Below are 20,047 nucleotides of genomic sequence, written 5' to 3'. Positions count from 1 at the left end.
TTACCGCATGCGTGTGCTCTGCTAAATAAAGTCATAAGACAAACAAGTTTGAGATAATTAGATGGGGCTGATTGTACCTGCAGTATGCACTTGACTTTCATGATTAATTCTGTATTGAAGGCTACACATATTATCGCGCTCTGTGAAACAGAGCACCACAGTAGGAGAAAAAAGTCCAGGGTCCCTAGTGACTACCAGCATCAATTTCAACACTATTATCTTACCATGACTCCAGGAGCTTGGAAAAACTCCAAGGCGGCAGCCAATCAAGGGTTATGATCTATTTTAGATAAAAACTAAACTATAGTGGGAAAAAGTAAAATCTAAAATCATAATCAATACAGACACCCACTGGGTTAATGAGTTGCCGTTATTACAATAACAATGGAATCAGAAAGTTAAGGAAAGTATCTCTTCAAAGTGTAGTGATTACGCCTTTAATCCAAAGAGAGCATTTATGCAGGTGAAAATTTATTTTAAAAGCATGTTTCAAGATTAAAAAAAACATTTAAAAGTTAATTTACAGCTCACTCTATATATCACACGGACGACTTAATTTTACAAAAGGGTTCCTACTGATCTTTAGAAAATGAGAGAAAGAGGCCTGTTCTACAATTGATGCCTGCTTATCAAGTGGATGCGATATTCTTCTCATACTTTCTTTGTACCTTTATACCTCAACCCATACCATTTGAGTATATACTATGGAAAAGATAATTTCAAGTGAGAAAAATCTGAACTATACCACATCCTTAAACTATTCTAGTCAGAAATGTCAGGAAAGAAAGCCCGTGTGGATACAGTCTGCGATCTATTATCAACAGGGTGTGTGTGTGTGTGTGTGTGTGTGTGTGTGTGTGTGTGTGTGTGTAAGAAGGACCATGTTCATAAGGTATTAAAATATTAAATGAACCCATTTAATATTATAAATGTATTCACTCTCAGTGCTTCAGTTACCTTATTTGCAAAATGCAGAATGTAATATTTTCGATTAGTAACATAAAGCACTTAGCACAGCATCTTTTATGTAGTTAGACAAATATAAGTCTCCTTCCCCTTCTTCCATTTATAGGGAATAGCCCTCACTTATCCTCCATGGAACTGATAGAAATTCCACTTGGTGAACAGGCCTAATCACTTCCCGGTGTTCTCTTTGAAGATGGTTCCATTCGAGAGATCCGATCAGTGCACCAGGGTATCTAACCATTCTATAACTGAAGAAGATTCACGTTTGTTTTCTTATTTTTACAGAAGCGAGCATTTTTAAAAATCGACACTTTCTTCTGTGAAGACAGGGAAAAGGGGGCATTGTTCTTGAAATGAGGTAAATACTTTTCGTGTATCTCATGTATTTTCTATAATGGTCCTACTGACCATGGATGTTTTTGAAATGATGAAGCAGATGTTAAACACCAGATGTCAAACAACACATACCAAAAAAACACTGCTTGTTACTGCAGATAAAAAACTCATCAGTCATGAAAATAACACATAAGTCATTGGTAGGCTTCAAAGGAAGATGATACCATGCTTTGTTTCAAAGCATAGTTCTTTAAAAATTGATCTCCATGGACTAATTTTTCTCAAGACAGTCTCAGGTATGTGAGCTATCAATCTAAGTCTTTATATTTAAGAAACACACACAGTATTTTCATTAAAAAAATCCTTTAGAATTCCTGCACTAACCCACCCTTAACCTGGTTGTTAAGACTCAATGGCATGTAGACCGTGCCTGCTGTGACAGCTCTAACGACAAAAGATCTGACACTTCCTAACAACAAGGCATATTCACAGCTGGGGACTTCAAATGACAGATTTATTTTAGGGTCAATTCTGTCTGCTGCTTGGACGCAGGAGGATGTGATTTGTGTGAGTCTTCTTGATAGACTTAGGGAACCAGTGAGTTGAGGCTCTTAACCAGAGGAATATTTATCAGAAATATAATCAAAATTAATTTTTTTCCCTATAATCGATTTTTGTAAATAATTTTAGCCCATTCGCTAAAATGATTAAACACTCAGATGACTGAGACTATGCCCCATTTTCTTCTGGGTGCTTTGTAAGGTTGAGGCAGCAGGTCTCACAGGGTCGTCTTTCCATTTTCCGTTTTTAGTCATCTGTTACCGTGCTGCAGGGTTTCTGAGAAAGAAGCTATGGCTTTAAATTCAGAAGGGCAGAAAGAATGAGACACAACTCATACCTGTTACTTTACCTCCTGGCAATGGGGTTTGATGTAGTATAAAGAGAATGAGAGTGTTAGGGTCAAATGGTATGCCACTCCCTCCCCTAGCCAAAATAATGTGCCTCAGTCCTAACCTACAGAATGTGACATTATTTGGAAATAGGGCCTTTACAAAGTTATTAAGTTAAACTGAGGTTATTAGGGTGTGCAGTAATCTAAGACGACCTGTGTCTTTATAAGAAGGGGACATTTGGACACAGACACACACAGAGGAAGACAACGTAAAGCCAAAGAGAGAAGGCAACAAATACAAGCCGAGAAGGGAGGCCTAGAACAGGTCCTTTCTTACGGCCCAGAAGTGTTAAACCTGCCAACACCTGGGTTTTCGATTTCTAGCCTCCAGAACTGTGAGACAACACATTTCTATTGTTTAAGCTACCCACTTTAGGGTTGTTATGGCAACCCTAGCAATCATACAGAGAATAAACATCAGGCCTAAGAGTGGCTCGGAAGAGGGGTCAGCAATACATGGCTGCGAACCAAATCCAAATTGTAGACCCCATGAACTAAGATTGGCCTTTACATTTTGACAGAGCTGAAAATACTTGTACGTTTGTTGTTCCTTTTATCATCCGATTTCTTGATTTTACATCTCACCCTGAAAAGATTAAAATATCTTCTGTCTGATCTTTTCCAGAAAATATTTGCTAATCCTTGGCCTAGATAAGGAACAAGTTGAGCTCACTTTCAACTTACCTTTTAATTATTGCAAGTTCAGTTAGCCTCACTGACCCTTCCTAATTTTATTCATAGAATAAGTCTTTTTAACAACTTTCCTCACTTCGCAGAATTCGTATCAAGAAATAAACAAAAATGACAACGTGGATAACTTGAGATATGTAGAAATGTCCATACACATATAATTATAGCTTTTCCCAGAAATATTAATATAAACTACATGTACACCAAATTTCAAAAGTCTATACTTTTACTCTATAAATTTTCTAAACTCAGAGATCAGTTCTGTGTTGTTTTAGACAAAATCAAAATATACTTCAGGATTTTTGAGGAAAATCGCCATCAGATGGCCTAGTATTATACTTTGCTATTTAAATTTCTGGTTTGAGTGTCTTGGTCAAAATTTTTAAAAGATCAACAGCCAGAATCAAATAAACACATTGTACACCTTAAACATATACAGTGTTATATGCCACTTATGTCTTTTTTTTTTAAAGAATGGGGTTTCAGGACAATGGATGTATATTTGGTAACAAGAACTGCATTTGGATTTGGGGTTACAGGGATGAATGGGACATAGTCCCTATCCTTGGATACATCACAGGCCTCTGGGAGAGACAGAGACATAAACAGAGTCTTCAAAATAGTATAGTAAATTATAAAGTTGAAGTACAACCTAGTTCACAGGGGTGGTGCACCGAAACTGCTAAGGTTTTGAGGGGAGTTCACAGAGGAGACAACATCTGCAGTGAATCTTGCAGAATAAGTAAGAGTTATGAAGGAAAACAGAATGAGTATTACAGATTGAATATGGGATTCCAGGTCTAAGCAAAGGCACAAAACAGCAGAGTTGGTGAGGGGATAAAGAGTTGGATATTTTCTTTTTTATTTTTTTAACGTTTATTTATTTTTGAGAGACAGAGAAAGACACGGCGTGAGCAGGGGAGGGGCAGAGAGAGAGGGAGACACAGAATGCAAACCAGGCTCCAAGCTGTCAGTACAGAGCCCAACATGGGGCTCAAACCCATGAACCGTGAGATCATGATCTGAGCCAAAGTCAAACACTTAACCCACTGAGCCACCCCAGGCTCCCCAAGAGTTCGATATTTTCAAAGTGTAAACTGTATGGCCAGGCAAGGCCTGAGACCAAGTAAAGCTGTGAACAGAAGCCAGGATGCCCAGGTTTAGAAGAGAAGGGAGGGAGGAAAAGGGTGCACTGGTAACTGTATAGAGTAAGCATGTTAAGATGTAAGTAAAGACTTAGGCAGTTAATGTGCGTCTTTGGCTGTGTTCACTGGTTCAAGAATGCACATATGATAGCCTGTCCAATCCTTGTAATTTCTAGGAATCTGGCAGAAGCATGCTTTTTTCCCCATTGGACTTGAGCCTTGAATTATGTAAGGACTGAGAATAAGCTGCCGTAATAAGAGGAGCACTAAGCCTACCCATGCAAAATACCACAGCCCAGCCAACTGATAAAGAAAACTGGATACTTTATTCAGCCACATCTAAACTCAGAACTACTTATAGACATTTCAGTTATCGGAACAATGCATTTTTTTTTCTTAAACCACTTTGGGTAGGATTTTTCTGTCAGGTACAATGATGAAAGACCTAATAGTATTTATTACTAGTTGTTACTAGTATTTCATACAATTTGTAAGTATCAAAATGAGGCTGAGAGGCCACTAGCTTAGCTGTGATCAAACCAAGAATCCAAACTCGAAAACCCTTTTAAATAACCAATTACGCTAAATTCTATCTCACAATACTATATTTTCTCCAAATGTATACTGCTTATTTAACGACTTATGGTAAGTACATGGCAGATACATGGCAAAGGTGGAGGGGAAATGATGGTGCTGATCGAGTGGAGTCACACCTGGTTGCCATGATTATGGGGCTAAGTAAGGGGGAAAGTTCCATGTTTATCACACAAAATGTATTTAATTACTTCCTGGTCATCCCACCAAGATTCCGTATTTTCCCACTCCAGAGAATAATCTCATCTTTTGCTATGATATTTGAACAGGGGCAGTTGCCTAGTTTTTCATGTGTTTGGCTGGGAATCTGGGGGTCGATTGCTTCTTAAAAACGTTTTAATACAATTCCTTCCATTTTTACTTCACATTCATCCCTATATCCCAAGGTAACCAATCCTAAAATTCCTAAGCTTTTTGGCATGCCTACGATGTGACTTGCATCGCTTCTTGACCTTACCCACAGTGTTCTACAGTTCACTCAGTGCTTTCCTGGGGCTGCTAAATCAGTCTTCATTCTTCCTCTGTTTTGCCACTTTCACAGTTTTTTGTTTTTTTTTTTGTTTTGTTTTTACCATTTTTGCCCTCTGTATTCTGGCCCTTGTGGCTTTATACATTCAAGAAAATCTTTTCACTAAAATATTTGGACAGTTTTTAATAGCATTAGGACTGGCATGATATTTGAATCTGAAAATATTCCTGCTATAAAATCAACAGCATCAACCTATTCTAAAACTTTAGTGGTTAATTGGAATCAGAACAGCATTTCTATTGGTTTTTACTATGAACAACCTGTTCTAGCCATTAGCTGATCAATCTGGCTTAGAAAAGAAGGTCAAGGGACAATTAAATTACTGAGTCAAACTGAAGCTGGAAAAGATTTCAAAATAAAAATATACATTAATGTCATTTTTAATTCCACTTATTTGTTTTACTTCACCTGCCCCAAATTATTTTTAATTTTAGCTAGTATATATCCTGGTTATCAAGTGGACATGGCTGGGACAAATCGGCCGGGGTCAGAGTAGAATATACTGTTAGAGAAACAAATAATAAGGTTTTATTCTGTAAGAAATAAAGTACGCCCCAATATTTAATTAAGTTGAGACTCCTAAATACAAAGAACAAACTGAGGGTTGATGAGGGCGGGGGAAAGGGGAAAATGGGTGATGGGCATTGAGGAGGGCACTTGTTAGGATGACCACTGGGTTTGTATGTAAGCCATGGATCATGGGAATCGATCCCCATAACCAAGAGCGCACTGTATATACTGTTAGGCAACTTGACAATAAATTATATTTAAAAATAAATAAATAAATAAAAACATTTAATTAAATTTAAAGAAGAATCACAGTTTCAGTCAATAGTGTTTCCCTTCTATTTTGTCAGCGGCAAAATCTGGCTGAAAAAAAATTTTTTAACTATTTATTATTTTTTTATTTTAATTTTTCATTTTTTTAATGTTAATTTATTTTAGGGAGACACAGAGCATGAGCAGGGGAAGGGCAGAGAGAGAGGGAGTCACAGAATCAGAAGCAGGTTCTAGGCTGTCAGTGCAGAGCCCAATGTGGAACTCGAACCCATGAGACGTGAGATCATAACCTAAGCTGAAGTTGCATGCCTAACCGACTGAGCCACCCAGGTGCCCCTGGCTAACAAAATATTTTAAATTTATAACAAACTCATGAATCCTAATAGTGTACAAAGCCCTAAATATATACTTGAAATTAGAAAAAAAATCTAAAAAGAAAATAATTTATATAATCTTAAGGAATGATATTTACACAGAAAAATAAAATAAAATTCCAAATGTTCATATGTGTACGTGTATACACACACACACACACACATACATACATATACACAAACATGCCCATGTAGACATCTTAGGGATCTTCTATAAGTTCAAAATTTAATCTTTTTAGAAAAAAATACATAGATATAAAAATACAATCAGATAGGTAAGATTCTGCTAATGACTACCAATTAAACCAGAATTTTGATGAATATCTTAAATTTAATGGTTGACTACACAAACTCCTTAGATATAATTCATTCCATGAAAGAATAGCATACCATCACTACAAGTCATAATTTAAAATAATATTTACTACTATGTGTATTGTTTATTATGTAAGTTAAGCAAGCAGGATAATATATCGTATAGAAGGTACAACCCAAACTATGTAAATGGAGGGGAGGAACATGCCTGGGAGGAAATCTGTCAAGGCAATTGTTTGGGGGATGGAAGGGTAATGGATTACTTTGGATTCTTCTTTATGCTTATATGTATTCTGTGAATTTTCCTCAGTAATCACAGAAAAGCTTTAAAATAACAAAATAACTATTTAATTCAGAAAATAAGCACTCATTTGTAATGAAAACACTTTCATTTGCAACTTATCTGAAAAAAACATATGGAAGCTCTGTTAATGCTTAAAAAAACCGCAGCTCGCTGCAAATAACTTTAACCATTTCAAACACAAATTAAGTCAAGCAAGGAAAAAGAATATAAACGAAGCACACATGACTATTAAACAAGTCCATGTAGCCCACTCTATACAGCTGGAGTGAGCAAGATGCAGAATTTATCAGCTGCCAGCCGGAAGCTCTCAATTTAATGATCCCAACTTGAATGTCTCACTCCATTAGTTGGCCTATTAAAAAAAGAACTCATCCCTAGTTCTTGCAGGGGAAAAAAAAATACGCAAGTGATTCATGTATAGATGCAGCCTCTTGAATCAAATTAAACAGTTAAGTTAGCTGATATAGTCTCTCCTATATTTTGCTCTTTATGAAAAAAAATTCATGTCCTATAAAATCCCACCTTGCTTTTCCCTTCACATAAGTACTCTTTTAATATTTTCCTGTATATAAGCTGAACATATTTCTCCCTTTTCTATTTTTTCTAATGTTTTCTTGAGCCTGTTAGAAATAGATATTTCAACAGACATTGGGATTTAAGACTATGATAGATTATATATATATACATATATATATATATATATATATGTATATATATATGAACAAAACACTGCTAAATTGCTTTACTCATGTTAACAGACTAGCCAGCATTTTAGAAGCTGTAACACATGTGAAAATATTGTTCTGTCAGTTCTGTTTTTAGGTTTATCAAAAATCTGCAGTAAAATAGGATTATATACTGAGGGAACTTAACCAACATTTATGAAGTTGCGTAAAAACATAAACCGGTTCATATCTTACAGATATGTTTAGACCAAAGGGAAAAAGGAAACAATTTACAAAATCAGAAAATGTATATCCAGGCAAATTAAAAACAAACAAACAAACAAAAAACTTTTATCTAGGGCACCTAGGTGGGTCAAAGTGTCCGGCTTCAGCTCAGGTTATGATCTCGCGGTTCATGACTTTGAGTCCTGTGTCGGGCTCTGTGGTGAGAGCTCAGAGCCTGGAGCCTGCTTCGGATTCTATGTCTCTCTCTCTCTCTCTCTCTCTCTCTCTCTCTCTCTCTTTCAAATAAATAAACATTTAAAAAATAAAAAAAATTTTTTTTCTAAATTAATGATATTACAAATAATAGAGCACAGGAACTGGATTCAAATTTTACCACTACAGTTAATTAACAAAGTGTCTATAGGCAAGTTTATTAATCTAAGAACTCTTAGCCTTATAAAGTGGCAGCAACAAAACAAAACAAAACAAAACTTCATAGGGCTGTTGTAAAGATAAAATGTAACAATGTATCTTTTAATATGAAATTTATTGTCAAATTGGTTTCCATACAACACCCAGTGCTCATCCTAACAGGTGCCCTCCTCAATGTCCATCACCCACTTTCCCCTCCCTCCCACAACCCTCAGTTTATTCCCAGTTTTTAAGAGTCTCTTAATAAGGTTTGGCTCCTTCCCTCTCTGTAACTTTTTTGTTTGTTTTTTCCCTTCCCCTCCTCCATGGTCTTCTGTTAAGTTTCTCAGGATCCACATAAGAGTGAAAACATATGGTATCTGTCTTTCTCTCTATGGCTTATTTCACTTAGCATAACACTCTCCAGTTCCATCCACGTTGCTACAAAAGGCCATATTTCATTCTTTCTCATTGCCAAGTAGTACTCCATTGTGTATATAAACCACAATTTCTTTATCCATTCATCAGTTGATGGGCATTTAGGCTCTTTCCATAATTTGGCTATTGTTGAAAGTGATGTTATAAACATTGGGGTACAAGTGCCCCTGTGCATCAGCACTCCTGTATCCCTTGGGTAAATTCCTAGCAGTGCTATTGCTGAGTCATAGGGTAGATCTATTTTTAATTTTTTGAGGAACCTCCACAATGTTTTCCAGAGTAGCTGCACCAGTTTGCATTCCCACCAATAGTGCAAGAAGGTTCCCGTTTCTCCACATCCTCTCCAGCATCTATAGTCTCCTGATTTGTTCATTTGACTGGTGTGAGGTGATATCTCCATTGTAACAATGTATTTAAGTAACATGGCATGTTGGCTACACATAACTAGTCCACAATGCTGAAAGCTACTACAGCTAAGTTTTATCATAACAACCTTGACTCCTCCCCTTCTTTCTCCTCATTACCATCTTCATAAGATTATTAACAAATTATTTTGGAAGGAGATAAGGTAAAACTACTGCATATATAAGAGTACTGAGGAATACCTCTTCAATGGGAAGAATATTCTATAATAGTAAAGTTTAGCTTCAGCCAACTTTAATGTCAGGAGGTGGGAGAGCTTAAAGTCAGCTGTATGCATGTTTTGAAAAACATTAAGCAGTATCCTAAACAAAAATATCCATAGCCCGGGCTAGTTGTATTGTCCCACTATCCTTTCAATCTCAATGGCCTTTTAAACTTTAATAATTCGTACTCTAATTCCCTTGAAAACAGGGTCCCCAGGATTGAACACAGTGCTTGGTAGAGGGTAGGTTCTCAATAGTGCTTCCGGTGTTAATTAATTCTGTGAGGGGTATTACTTAAGAGTACTGGAAGTTTATACGATTATTCACAATGAGGTCAGTTAATTCTGAGAACTGGAACCCCAAAAAGAAGTTCAGCAGCAGTTCATAAACCTGCAGTGGTGAGCAGGGTGTCAAAGGGAAGTTGAAAGGACAAATCAGACTTTTTCTGCTTCTCTAATAATTTGCACTGGTCTCTTTCTACTTAAGAGTAAAGAAACAAGAGCAAAAAAGGCAGACCATCTGATTATGAAGTGAAATAATTATATTTACTTTATCTATTTCCATCTCAGCCTATTAATCCTTTTTGTGTTTGCTTTTAATTACAACGGAAAGCTAGTCAGCTAATGAAGGAAATACTTAAGATAGGGGACTCTACTGATTCTGTGAGTATGCTAGGACAAATCAACACAGAATAGAATGAATTATTAGAATGTACACACACTAGGGAGAAGCATCATGAATGTGACCCCTGGAGATATTTGCTTGATGGCCTAGGAGAAATCTCTGTTGCCTTCACTTCTCCTATTTGGACAAGCTGTGGAAATATCAAAGGCCTCCCATTCTTAGAACTAACTCTTCACAGGATTTTGTGAGAATTTGCATGTTGCATGGCTCCCTTTGTAAAGGCAGTACTGTATTCTGCACACTGATACCAACTGTAGATTTAGGGCAAAGGGACCCAGAATATACCACTGTGAAGAGGTTGTTGGATTTTTTTCCCTGAACTTTCCTTATTGCCTAAAAGTAGAGCCTCCCAAAATAATTCAACTGTCATAAATCCCCTCCCTGGGAGTTCTGTAACCAGAGAAGTTTGAATCCTATCACCCGAGATGAGAAGTAAGGACAATAATCACTTAGACATCGTTATGAAACTACATATCTCTCATCTCTTCTTCTAAGTGTCCATTTATTTTTCCCAGAAGTCATCTGTCTTCCCACAAGTGCCCTTCTCCCTCTCCCCTTGTCCTATCAAGAGAGTAAATCCAAAGAGTACTTTTTTTTCTAATATGAAATTTTTGTCAAATTGGTTTCCATACAACACCCAGTGCTCATCCCAACAGGTGCCCTCCTCAATGCCCATCACCCGAGGAGTTCTTCTCACAAGAATTTTTTTTTCCTCTTTTCTTTCCTTTTCCTTGTATCCATATGAGAAGATGGATATTAGTCGACCCTAATGTGGCAATCATTTCACAATACATGCAAACCAAACTGTCAGGCTGTATGCCTTAAACATATGTGGCAATGTAGGTCAATTATTTTTTAATAAACTGGGGGGAAAATAGATGGTACTTAGTCCCAAATTCTAGTTTCCTCTTTGAATCACACTTTCTGTCAGTTTCCCACATACATATGCAAATAAAAAATCTGTCTTTTTTTTTTTTAATAATCTCCTTTTGTCATTGTATTTGCAGGCCCCAAACTCTAAACCTAAGAGGACAGAGGAAAAGCCCCTGACTGCCCACAACAAGGGATTCAGTACGACTAGACGTTTCATCCTAGGCTTCCCTTAACATATTGAGTTATAATGACTGATAACCTGAGAGCCATGTAAAATCACGACAGTCCCTTAATGCCTTTTGTAAACTCTTCCATCAGCCACGATTTCAGCATCCGGACTATAGTGTAACAAATAAAACCAATCTATCAGTGAATATACTACAAAAATAATTTCTATGATGTATTATGCTTTTACTTTTCAAAAGGTCATGGTTCAACAAGCAGAAACCAGTAAAAATGTCAACAGTTAAATTGGTTAGCTTACAATTCAAAATAACAATCACTGTATTTAAAAATATACTTTAGATAGTAACATAATAGATAATCCAAAATGGACCTGGAGAATAGTATCTTTGTCATTACAATACATGGGATTTTGTTAATTTTCCAAAAAAGAGTTTGTTACCTGGCGGTTTATCTTCCTCTCCTTTGAGACTCATTCTGTCATTATATGGACTTGACGGTCACATGGATAATCCATCTTAACCAAATTTTGACTTCTATGGACATTTTACTTGAGTAACTCAGGCTATTGCTTATACCTCGCTCAATCATCTCAAATGTTGTTTCATACTATTTTATTTTATTCTTTTGCATAAACCTTCTCCAATTAACTTCATTTGCCCATGGAATTTGACATTGTTGCCCATTTCCTCTACTCTCCATTTCAAAAATATCAGAAAACCCCATTTGTTTTTCAGCTTTGTGTTGGAGCTATTTTCTCTCTCTCGCCAATGGTTACTTTCCCTTTCTTCACTCTTTAAATGCCAAGGGTTCATTCTCAGTGCCTGTTTTCCCACTCCACATCACAGATACAAATGTGCTCGTAGCCTTCACAGCGCTCATTCACATAGCGGTTTAAACTAAATTAATTAGTTATCATCATAATAAGCCTCCGGCCAGCTCCATGGAGGGATGCTAAGGCTGGGAAACTGACCTGAGATTGTCCTGTCATGCATTGCAAACTTGGGAATGTGCTCAGATAGGTTTGCCTCAATTACTTGCCTCTGGTAGGCTGGCTTCTCATGACTGCTGGCATTTTCTTTCCGTACAGCCAATATCATCAAGAGTGTTATCTCTGTGGGAATCTTTAAGGCACTAGGAGTTTACATGACCATACATGAGAACGTTCACTGTCTCTTGCTTTATATAAGCTTCTCTGTAGTTTCCTACGTTATCTGCCATTGAAGAAAATGTGTATCTTTATCTATCTTATAGACCTATTAAGGTTCAGTTACAGATATTTAAAAATTGGAAGGTTTCTCACAAAAGTCCAGAGTCTGACTTCACTTGAAAAATCAAATGGCTTGGCAGTCTTTAGCCCCTCCTTTCCACATTTCTGCATTTCCACAGGCAGCAACCTCTAGAGCTAAGGGTGCCTACCTCCTTCAGATTGATCATGTTGAACATAACCCTTCTGCTTTATTCATTTCCTGTGATCTTCCTGATCCCTGAGGGATTAGAGATTAATAATAGACATACTATATAGAGTCAGTACTTTAATCCAGCATTTATACAGGGACTAACCTATATCTCTAAGGAGAAAACCACCTCAGAATGATACAGTGTTATGAATTGAATTGTGCCCCATTCCCCCCAGATGCCAATTTTGAAACTCTATTCATCAATGTGACTATATTTGAGGTAGGGCCTTTACAGAGGTAATTAAGGTTAAATGAGGTCATAATGGTAGGGCCCTACTCCGATAGAACTGGTGTCCTTTTAAGAACAAGAAAAGACATGAGGCATCTTCCTCTTTCTCCCTGAGGGAGCACAGGGGAAAGGCGGTATGAGGACATAGTAAGAAGGTAGCCATCTACAAACCAGGAAGAAAGCTCTCACGAGATAATGACTTTTGCAGCACTGTAACCATGGATGTGTCGCCTTCAGAACTGTGTGATATCATATAGCTGTTGTTTAAGCCACCCAGTTGCTATATTTTGTGCATAAGCAGAGTACTGTCCACAGACCAAACCCACGTTCCTTTAGAAATGGTGCCCCTGGGGCATCTGGGTGGCTTAGTCAGTCAAGCGTCCGACTTTGGCTCAGGTCATGATCTCAGGTTCATGAGTGAAGCCCCACATAGAGCTTTGCACTGACAGTGAGGAGCCTGCTTGTGATTCTGTCTCCCTCTCTTTCTGCTCCTCCTCCACTCATGCTTTCTCTCTCAAAATAAATAAATAAAATTAAAAAAAAATAAATAAAACAAGAAGAAATGGTGCCCCCATTCCAGCTTCCCAGCTGGGAGCTCATCTTCTTTCACTGGACTCTTGAAGTCACTTCCTGAGCCGTCTGCCTGTCTTTGTGCCATCTCTATTCACTATTTGCTGTGGGGAGTTCTTTTTAAAATACAGTAATGATAACATATGCTCTTGCTTTGAAATTTAAAAATAAAATGAATTAAAATAGTAAAATAGCCCCTTATACTTATAGTTCCTCCAGGTCCTTTGTCTCTTGTCACCCTCGCCCACATTCCCAATGCACCAGCAAAATCACATCATTAACGGGTCTGACAAAGACTCTCTTCTTGATGAAACTTTAGTTAATCTCCTGTGAGGTCTCTTCTTGGACTAGGCCTTGACTTTGATCCATTGTTGGGCCTCCAAAGCCCAGTTTTAGCAAGAATACTGCCTACTAGGGCATTTTCGAGAGAATCCTCTGCCTTTGATATCGGAGCACCTGTGATAATCTGATAGTGGTCCTCATCCCCCATGCTCAGGATCTGATCACCCTGGGCTGTCTTCAGCAGGGATCCTAAGTGGGCTTAACAAGAATTCCCCTTCCCTTGATGTCTGCTCTCAGTAATTTTCCATCCACTGACCCACGCCCCGCCATTCTGCTTGTTGGCTATGAATCCCCACTCGTTCCTGTTGTACTCAGAACTGAGCTCAGTTGTATACGAAGATCTCTTTTCCCCTATTACTAGAGTTCCTTATGAAATCTGTTTTCATTGCTTTAAAAATGGCCCACATCTGGTTTTCTGTAACATGCCCTTAAACTAAACTCTTCTATGCTTCTATGCTCTCCACCCCCACATTTCTTCAGCTATCTCCTGGGCCATATGTCAAAAAGTCTTATGTTTGCCCCATTTAAATCACACTGCTTTCTGAAGTCTTTCCTTATTCTCCCAGGTAGGAATAACTACTTCCTTTTGGGGTGCTTCTAAGGTACTTTGTATATACATCTATTACAACTGACTCGATTTTATTATCACTTTTATTTTTTGCTTATATTGCATTGTCTGACCATTAAACTCAGGGTCTCTCATCTTTATTATTTTGTCCTGTTTTTACCCAAGGTGCTATTATGCTGTCATGCACTTAGGAGGTAATTATACATTTATTAATCAAATATTTGTTAATGCTAGCAGAGGAACTAGTGTCAGGACAGTAAAAGGAGTTAATAAAAACCCAAACAACAGCTATTCCCCAACTTTCCCCTCAAATTACCTTTCAAATATAGTGCAACCCAATTGTATAAGTGTATATGAATTAGGATCGACTTCATTATAACCAGAGTCAAATGGGTAAAGCCCTCACATTTTGTCTACTATGAGTTTATTTGTGAAGTTCCCAAAGCATCTCCAACATGTCTACAAAGATTAGTCCCATTCTGTAATCTTTTTTTTAGTCATTGTAGTGAAGAAATGGGGTTGGTATTGGATTGATATGGAAAATGAACGAACTGCAGTATCTTTGAGTACTAAAATACTTAAAATATACCATAGTTATCTGTTCAAAGCCCTCCTCTTTACTTTGGGGCCATTTCAATTGTTGGGAAGAAGATTTCAGCTGTTGTCTATGGCCCATCAGATTTTAACCAGACGTTAATCAAAGGGGAACCTTATAACCTTCACTAAAAAAACACAAGCAATTCAAATCCATTGCTATCCTAGCCAGCTGGCTACTTTGCTCTTATGTAAGTGCTTTTTATTGATATAGCTTATAGAAAAAATACCTAAGAAATTTGAAAACTTAACTGCTGGGTTTACTTTTGCTCTTCAGCTTTCTTACCAGTGAATTATTGCAAGCCTTACATTTGCCAATTTGCTAAAATGAACCAAGCACTAATACTTTTCATATTATTTAAAAGAACCTTGACTAAGATAGCTGGGACACCATAAATACAGGAGGTAAAAGATCTAAGTCCTTGTACAATTAGATCCACTAAACGAAGGCATTAAGCAAAATAGTATTTCTCAAAATATCACAAAAATAAATTGTTATAGAGAAAAAAGCAGGGGAAAAAGTGAGTGATAAAAAAAGCTTTTGGGAAGCAATGAGTTAAAAAAAAGTTATGCAGTTTTTAAGTACAGAACTTCTCAGTATTTTTTTTTAAGAAAAACTGAGCAAAAGGTATCACCTTCTAGCTATTCTTGCCTATCTTATTTGGAATGGATATCAGAACTAAGAAAGCTTTATGAAACAACACCCTGTACAAGGAGATTTTTAAATTAACAGAAGGACTTACACAACTCTTTTATTTATTTATGTATTTATTTATTTATTTACTTACTTACTTATTTTTAGTGTGAACAGGGAAGAGGGTCAGAAGGAGAGAGAGAGAATCCCAAGCAGGCTCCACACTGACCATGGAGCCCAACATGGGCTCCATCCCACAACCCTGCGACCATGACCTGAGCCGAAATCAAGAGCAGGACACTCATATGATATTTGCCATAGGAGAAATTTAAGATACAAAACAGGTGAACATAAGGGAAGGCAAGCAAAAATAATATAAAAACAGGGAGGAGGACAAAACATCAGAGACTCTTAGATATGGACAACAAACAGAGGGTTACTGGAGGGGTTGTGGGAGGGGGGAGAGTCTAAATGCATAAGGGGCATTAAGGAATCTACTCCTGAAATCATTGTTGCATCATATGCTAATTTAGAGGGAAATTAAACAATAAATAAATTAAAGGAAATGTCAAATAAAAAAAAAAGAGTTGGACACTCAACCTATTGAGCCACCCAGGTGCACTTGCATTTTTAAAGTTATATATATCCTGATTCACTTCCTGAACACAGAATTTTAAAAGAGCTTCGGACTTATCTATAATAAAAGACAAATTCCTATCTCTGTTGATAGCAGGATTTTCCCTAGGACTTTATTGGTATTTAATATATACAAGTGACTAAAGTGGTTTTTGTATTCCTTAAATTATATAATTCTTTCACAAACCTCTTAGGCAATTCTCAGAAGCTGAATCCAATGAATGGAGACAATTTATTTCTGGTGCAACATGTCATTATTTGATCTAATTTAAAGATTAGTGCCATTGTTGTTTTTATGTTGTCTTTCCCTTGACACAGCACAGCTAATGAAGTGAATAAAAACTTCAATATGTCATTTTTTAATGTTTAAATGTTTATGATAAGTGTTCGTGTTTTCATACACCTGGCATCTGTTTGTTAATTTTAGGATAGTGATTCGCTAACTTGAGCACACACAAGAATCTCCTGGAGGGCCTGCTGGAGCTCAGATTGCTGGGCCCACCCCGGCGCTTTCTATTCAGTAAGTCTTGGATAGAGCTGATCTGCATTTCTATCAAGTTCCAAGTGCTGCTGATGCTGCTGACGCAGTTACCACACGTTAAGACCTGCTGCTTTCACAGGCCCCAATTTATTAGACACACATCTGGGTTTTTCTGTTGCTCTGAGGCTCCTCAGCCAGGCCCCAATCTGGAGTCTTAAAGGAGTAGGAGAGTTATCCCAACTGTCTCCAAAATAAGGCACCTCTGTATTGATCCCACAATCTCATTTCCTAAAGACCAATAGACTCTCCCCTTCCTTTAATATTCTCCACTGTCTGCTAAGAATGTGCAGGTCATTAGTCTCAAAATGTAGTCCACACTGTAGATTTTTCCCCCTCAAATCACTGCTTCCTGTATTTCTACATAACCCATTCCCTCTCTTATACGATATCTTTGCAGTATGTTGGGTCTTTCCTGGCCTCATTTGCCTGTGTACCTAGTTGGACTCTATTGCTAGTCTATATGAATGTAGAGCTTATATTCATTCCTTGGTTCATTCACTCCATAGCATTTGTTAAAGGCTCAAAGTGTAATGATGACAAAATTCTGCATTCATGCACTTACACTGGAATGGGGAATATATAAGACAAACGCATATACAACTAAGTATGATATAAAGAAGGGATGTGTACACTGAAGAAAATAATATAAGGTCACAGGTAAGAAAGTGACTGGAAATCAAATGCATTCTAGCCTCTGTGGAATCATTTTTCTGAGAAGGAAACATAAAGCTGAACTGAAATGTCGTGATGGAGAAAACAATGTAGAGAATGTAGAAAAGGGCATTCCAGGCGGAGGAAGCATCAATTCAAGGGCAGAAAGAAGTCCAGGGTTGTTGAAGGAGTCAGCAAGGGAAAATGGTTGAGGAGTTCAGGTTAGGGATAGGGAAACAAAAATTGTTCATACTCCTTTTGTAACCACATGATTCTCTCACACACAGCTGGTATGCAGACTAGGAGACTAGGATATATATATCCTGGGGGAAACTGCCCTCTGGCCAACAGGAGTTAAAATATCAACAGCATCATTTAAAGAGTATTCAGAACCCCAAATCCCCTCCTTGCCTCAGCTCTGTAAATGGCTGCCATGTCGATTCTCACTCCAGCAGATGTCTGAGGTTTTATTCTCTAGAGAGGTCTCTGATCTACGGATGCCAGGCACATATCCAAACCCCTAACTCATACCCCCCAGCCTAACCCTAGCTGTAACCCCCTGGACAGGTCTCTGAACTGCAGGATACCAGGCACATACCCTCAACCTCACCCTCACGCAGATCTGAGAAAGCAGCTTTCTGAACACATGGTAAGAAAAGCTGAGAAGCAGCCAACTTAACCCAGAGAAGACCCCCAAATATGTAACAAGTGATGGTATTTCTGAAAATGGGTGTGACGGCAGGATTAAAAACAGAAGGACCAACTGAATATCTATTTAAAGCGTATTGAGAGCCCTCAATCCATCCCCCCGCCAATATATCAACACCATTTGAGTGAGGAGAAACTGACGACTAATATCAGAATCTAGCCTCTAGAGTTGGCTATGTTGAAATGCACAATGAATTGTACACAGTTCTTATATCAGAATGCAGATACATGAAGCCACAACCCTTTGTCTTCATAAATGCTGACTTTAGTAAAGAACCACTCTAGGTATTGATATATCATAGTTTTGGAAACGACAATCCCTTCCTGACGAATGAAGTCAAAATTCTGAATGATGAGAGGGAAAAATCAGGTCAGAAGTATCCCTTACAATAGTATTTTACAAGAACAAGATTCTTTAACAGCAGTGATTATGATCAAAGTGACAAAACAACTCCTGGCAAAATAATAACTAGCACATGCATCAAACACACACACACACACACCTTTAAACAATCTGAAACAATTACAACACAGAAATTAGCCTAAAGCAAGAGTTTTATGCTTTCAACAAACCCCTCAAGAAAAGCATCATGTTTATTGTACCTGATAATTTGAATTATGTTTCAATCTTTGTATCATTAGCCTCCAGGTAAATCTGAGAATATCTGAACTGAAAGGAACTTATTAGTCAGGGTTCTTTTCAAGTAAAGAACGTAAGTCTATGTTTACAATTTTGCTTTTACGGATATTAAAATTTGCCACCATGTAAACTGAAATTTGTTCGATATTCTCACCAGTGCAATTGTTTTAAGTATACAGGGCTAAACAAGTCTTGTAAGAAAACCCACCTTAGTTTTTAAAATATTCCAAAACGACTATTATAGAAATATTAGAAGTCCTTTCATTTATACTGTAAAACTTCTCAGATCTCACTCAGGAAATTGTTTTATGCACTTCTCACCATCACATTACTGACAGCATTACCTGTCGGCATCCACTGTCACATCGTGAACCCCTCTTTGGATGACATCCCTGGAAGTCGCTGTGTCAGGTATTCGGTTCAGACTTCTAGTATATAGGTTGAGCCCTCCATCTGTCATGTACCTGAAAACAAATGTGTCATTAATCAACAGAAAATTAAACGATCTCATCTGTATAATTTAGTTTCATAAAAAGTATTCACAATTTTCAATAATTATGTAAATGTGCCCTATCACAGTTTTTTCTATATAAACATTTTACCCACCAGGAAAAGTTAGAGCATCTTTTCAAGTTTATTAGGAAACCAATCTTACTTGCTACACCAAATAACTAGCCTATGTAAAACCTCCATTTATTTCCCTTTGGTTATCAAAATTTTAAACAAGCTTGGAGATAATATAACTCTTAGCAAAGTAAGAGCAAGATCATTTCATCTTGTAAATCTCATTTTTGAAGATTGAAGGTCATAGGAGTAATGTAATATTATTAAACTTAAAATTAGATGAATTTTTTTAATAAGTAAAATGTATGCTACCAATTGGCCACTATGATAAAATAATAGCCTAGATGCATTGTTTAAAATGTTTCCATTAACTGTTCTAAATAGTTTACATGTAATAACATTACGACTGTCCCATTAGAGATAAAATGAGTGAACATGAGAAGGTTAAGTCACCCAGTGTTCCTCAACCAGTCGTAGCAGAATTAAGAAATAAATCTAGGAATGATCTGAACCATCATGCATTACTGTCTGAACTGAAGGGCCACACTGCCCCACTTCATACCTTTGAGAGATACTTCCCTGTCATCATGGGACCATCACCATTGCCCAGGGATGGTAGACCCAAATCGTCATGTTACTAATGGTCATCTTCCTTCCTTGGCTATGGAGGATTAGAACACATTGTTTATATAGCCTCATGCTGGGCTATATATCAAATTTTTCTTTCTTGAGAACTAGGATTAAAAGATAGGTCATCAGTCTTTCTATGCGAATAGAGGTGATGATCATGAAAACTAAGGAGATGTATTTATTTCCACAA

At 37.3% G+C, this 20,047-nt stretch overlaps 1 protein-coding gene across 2 annotated transcripts in view; it reads right to left on the bottom strand.

Moving 5' to 3' along the window:
• Positions 1 to 20,047, bottom strand: part of NAV3 (neuron navigator 3) — a 350,852-nt gene that overhangs the window by 125,269 nt on the left and 205,536 nt on the right. For both annotated transcript variants that reach the window (XM_047066485.1, XM_047066486.1), the window contains exon 12: positions 19,008 to 19,127. In XM_047066485.1, the coding sequence (XP_046922441.1) occupies positions 19,008 to 19,127 (120 nt within the window). The remainder of the gene's footprint in view (positions 1 to 19,007; positions 19,128 to 20,047) is intronic.

The sequence above is a fragment of the Lynx rufus genome, unplaced genomic scaffold, assembly GCF_022079265.1.
Source record: "Lynx rufus isolate CCGP_SWC_20201006 ecotype Redwood Valley unplaced genomic scaffold, mLynRuf1.p SCAF_7, whole genome shotgun sequence".
Taxonomy (NCBI): Eukaryota; Metazoa; Chordata; class Mammalia; order Carnivora; family Felidae; genus Lynx; species Lynx rufus.
The sequence above is the reverse complement of the archived record's forward strand: the minus strand, read 5'-3'. Positions and strand labels throughout refer to the sequence as shown.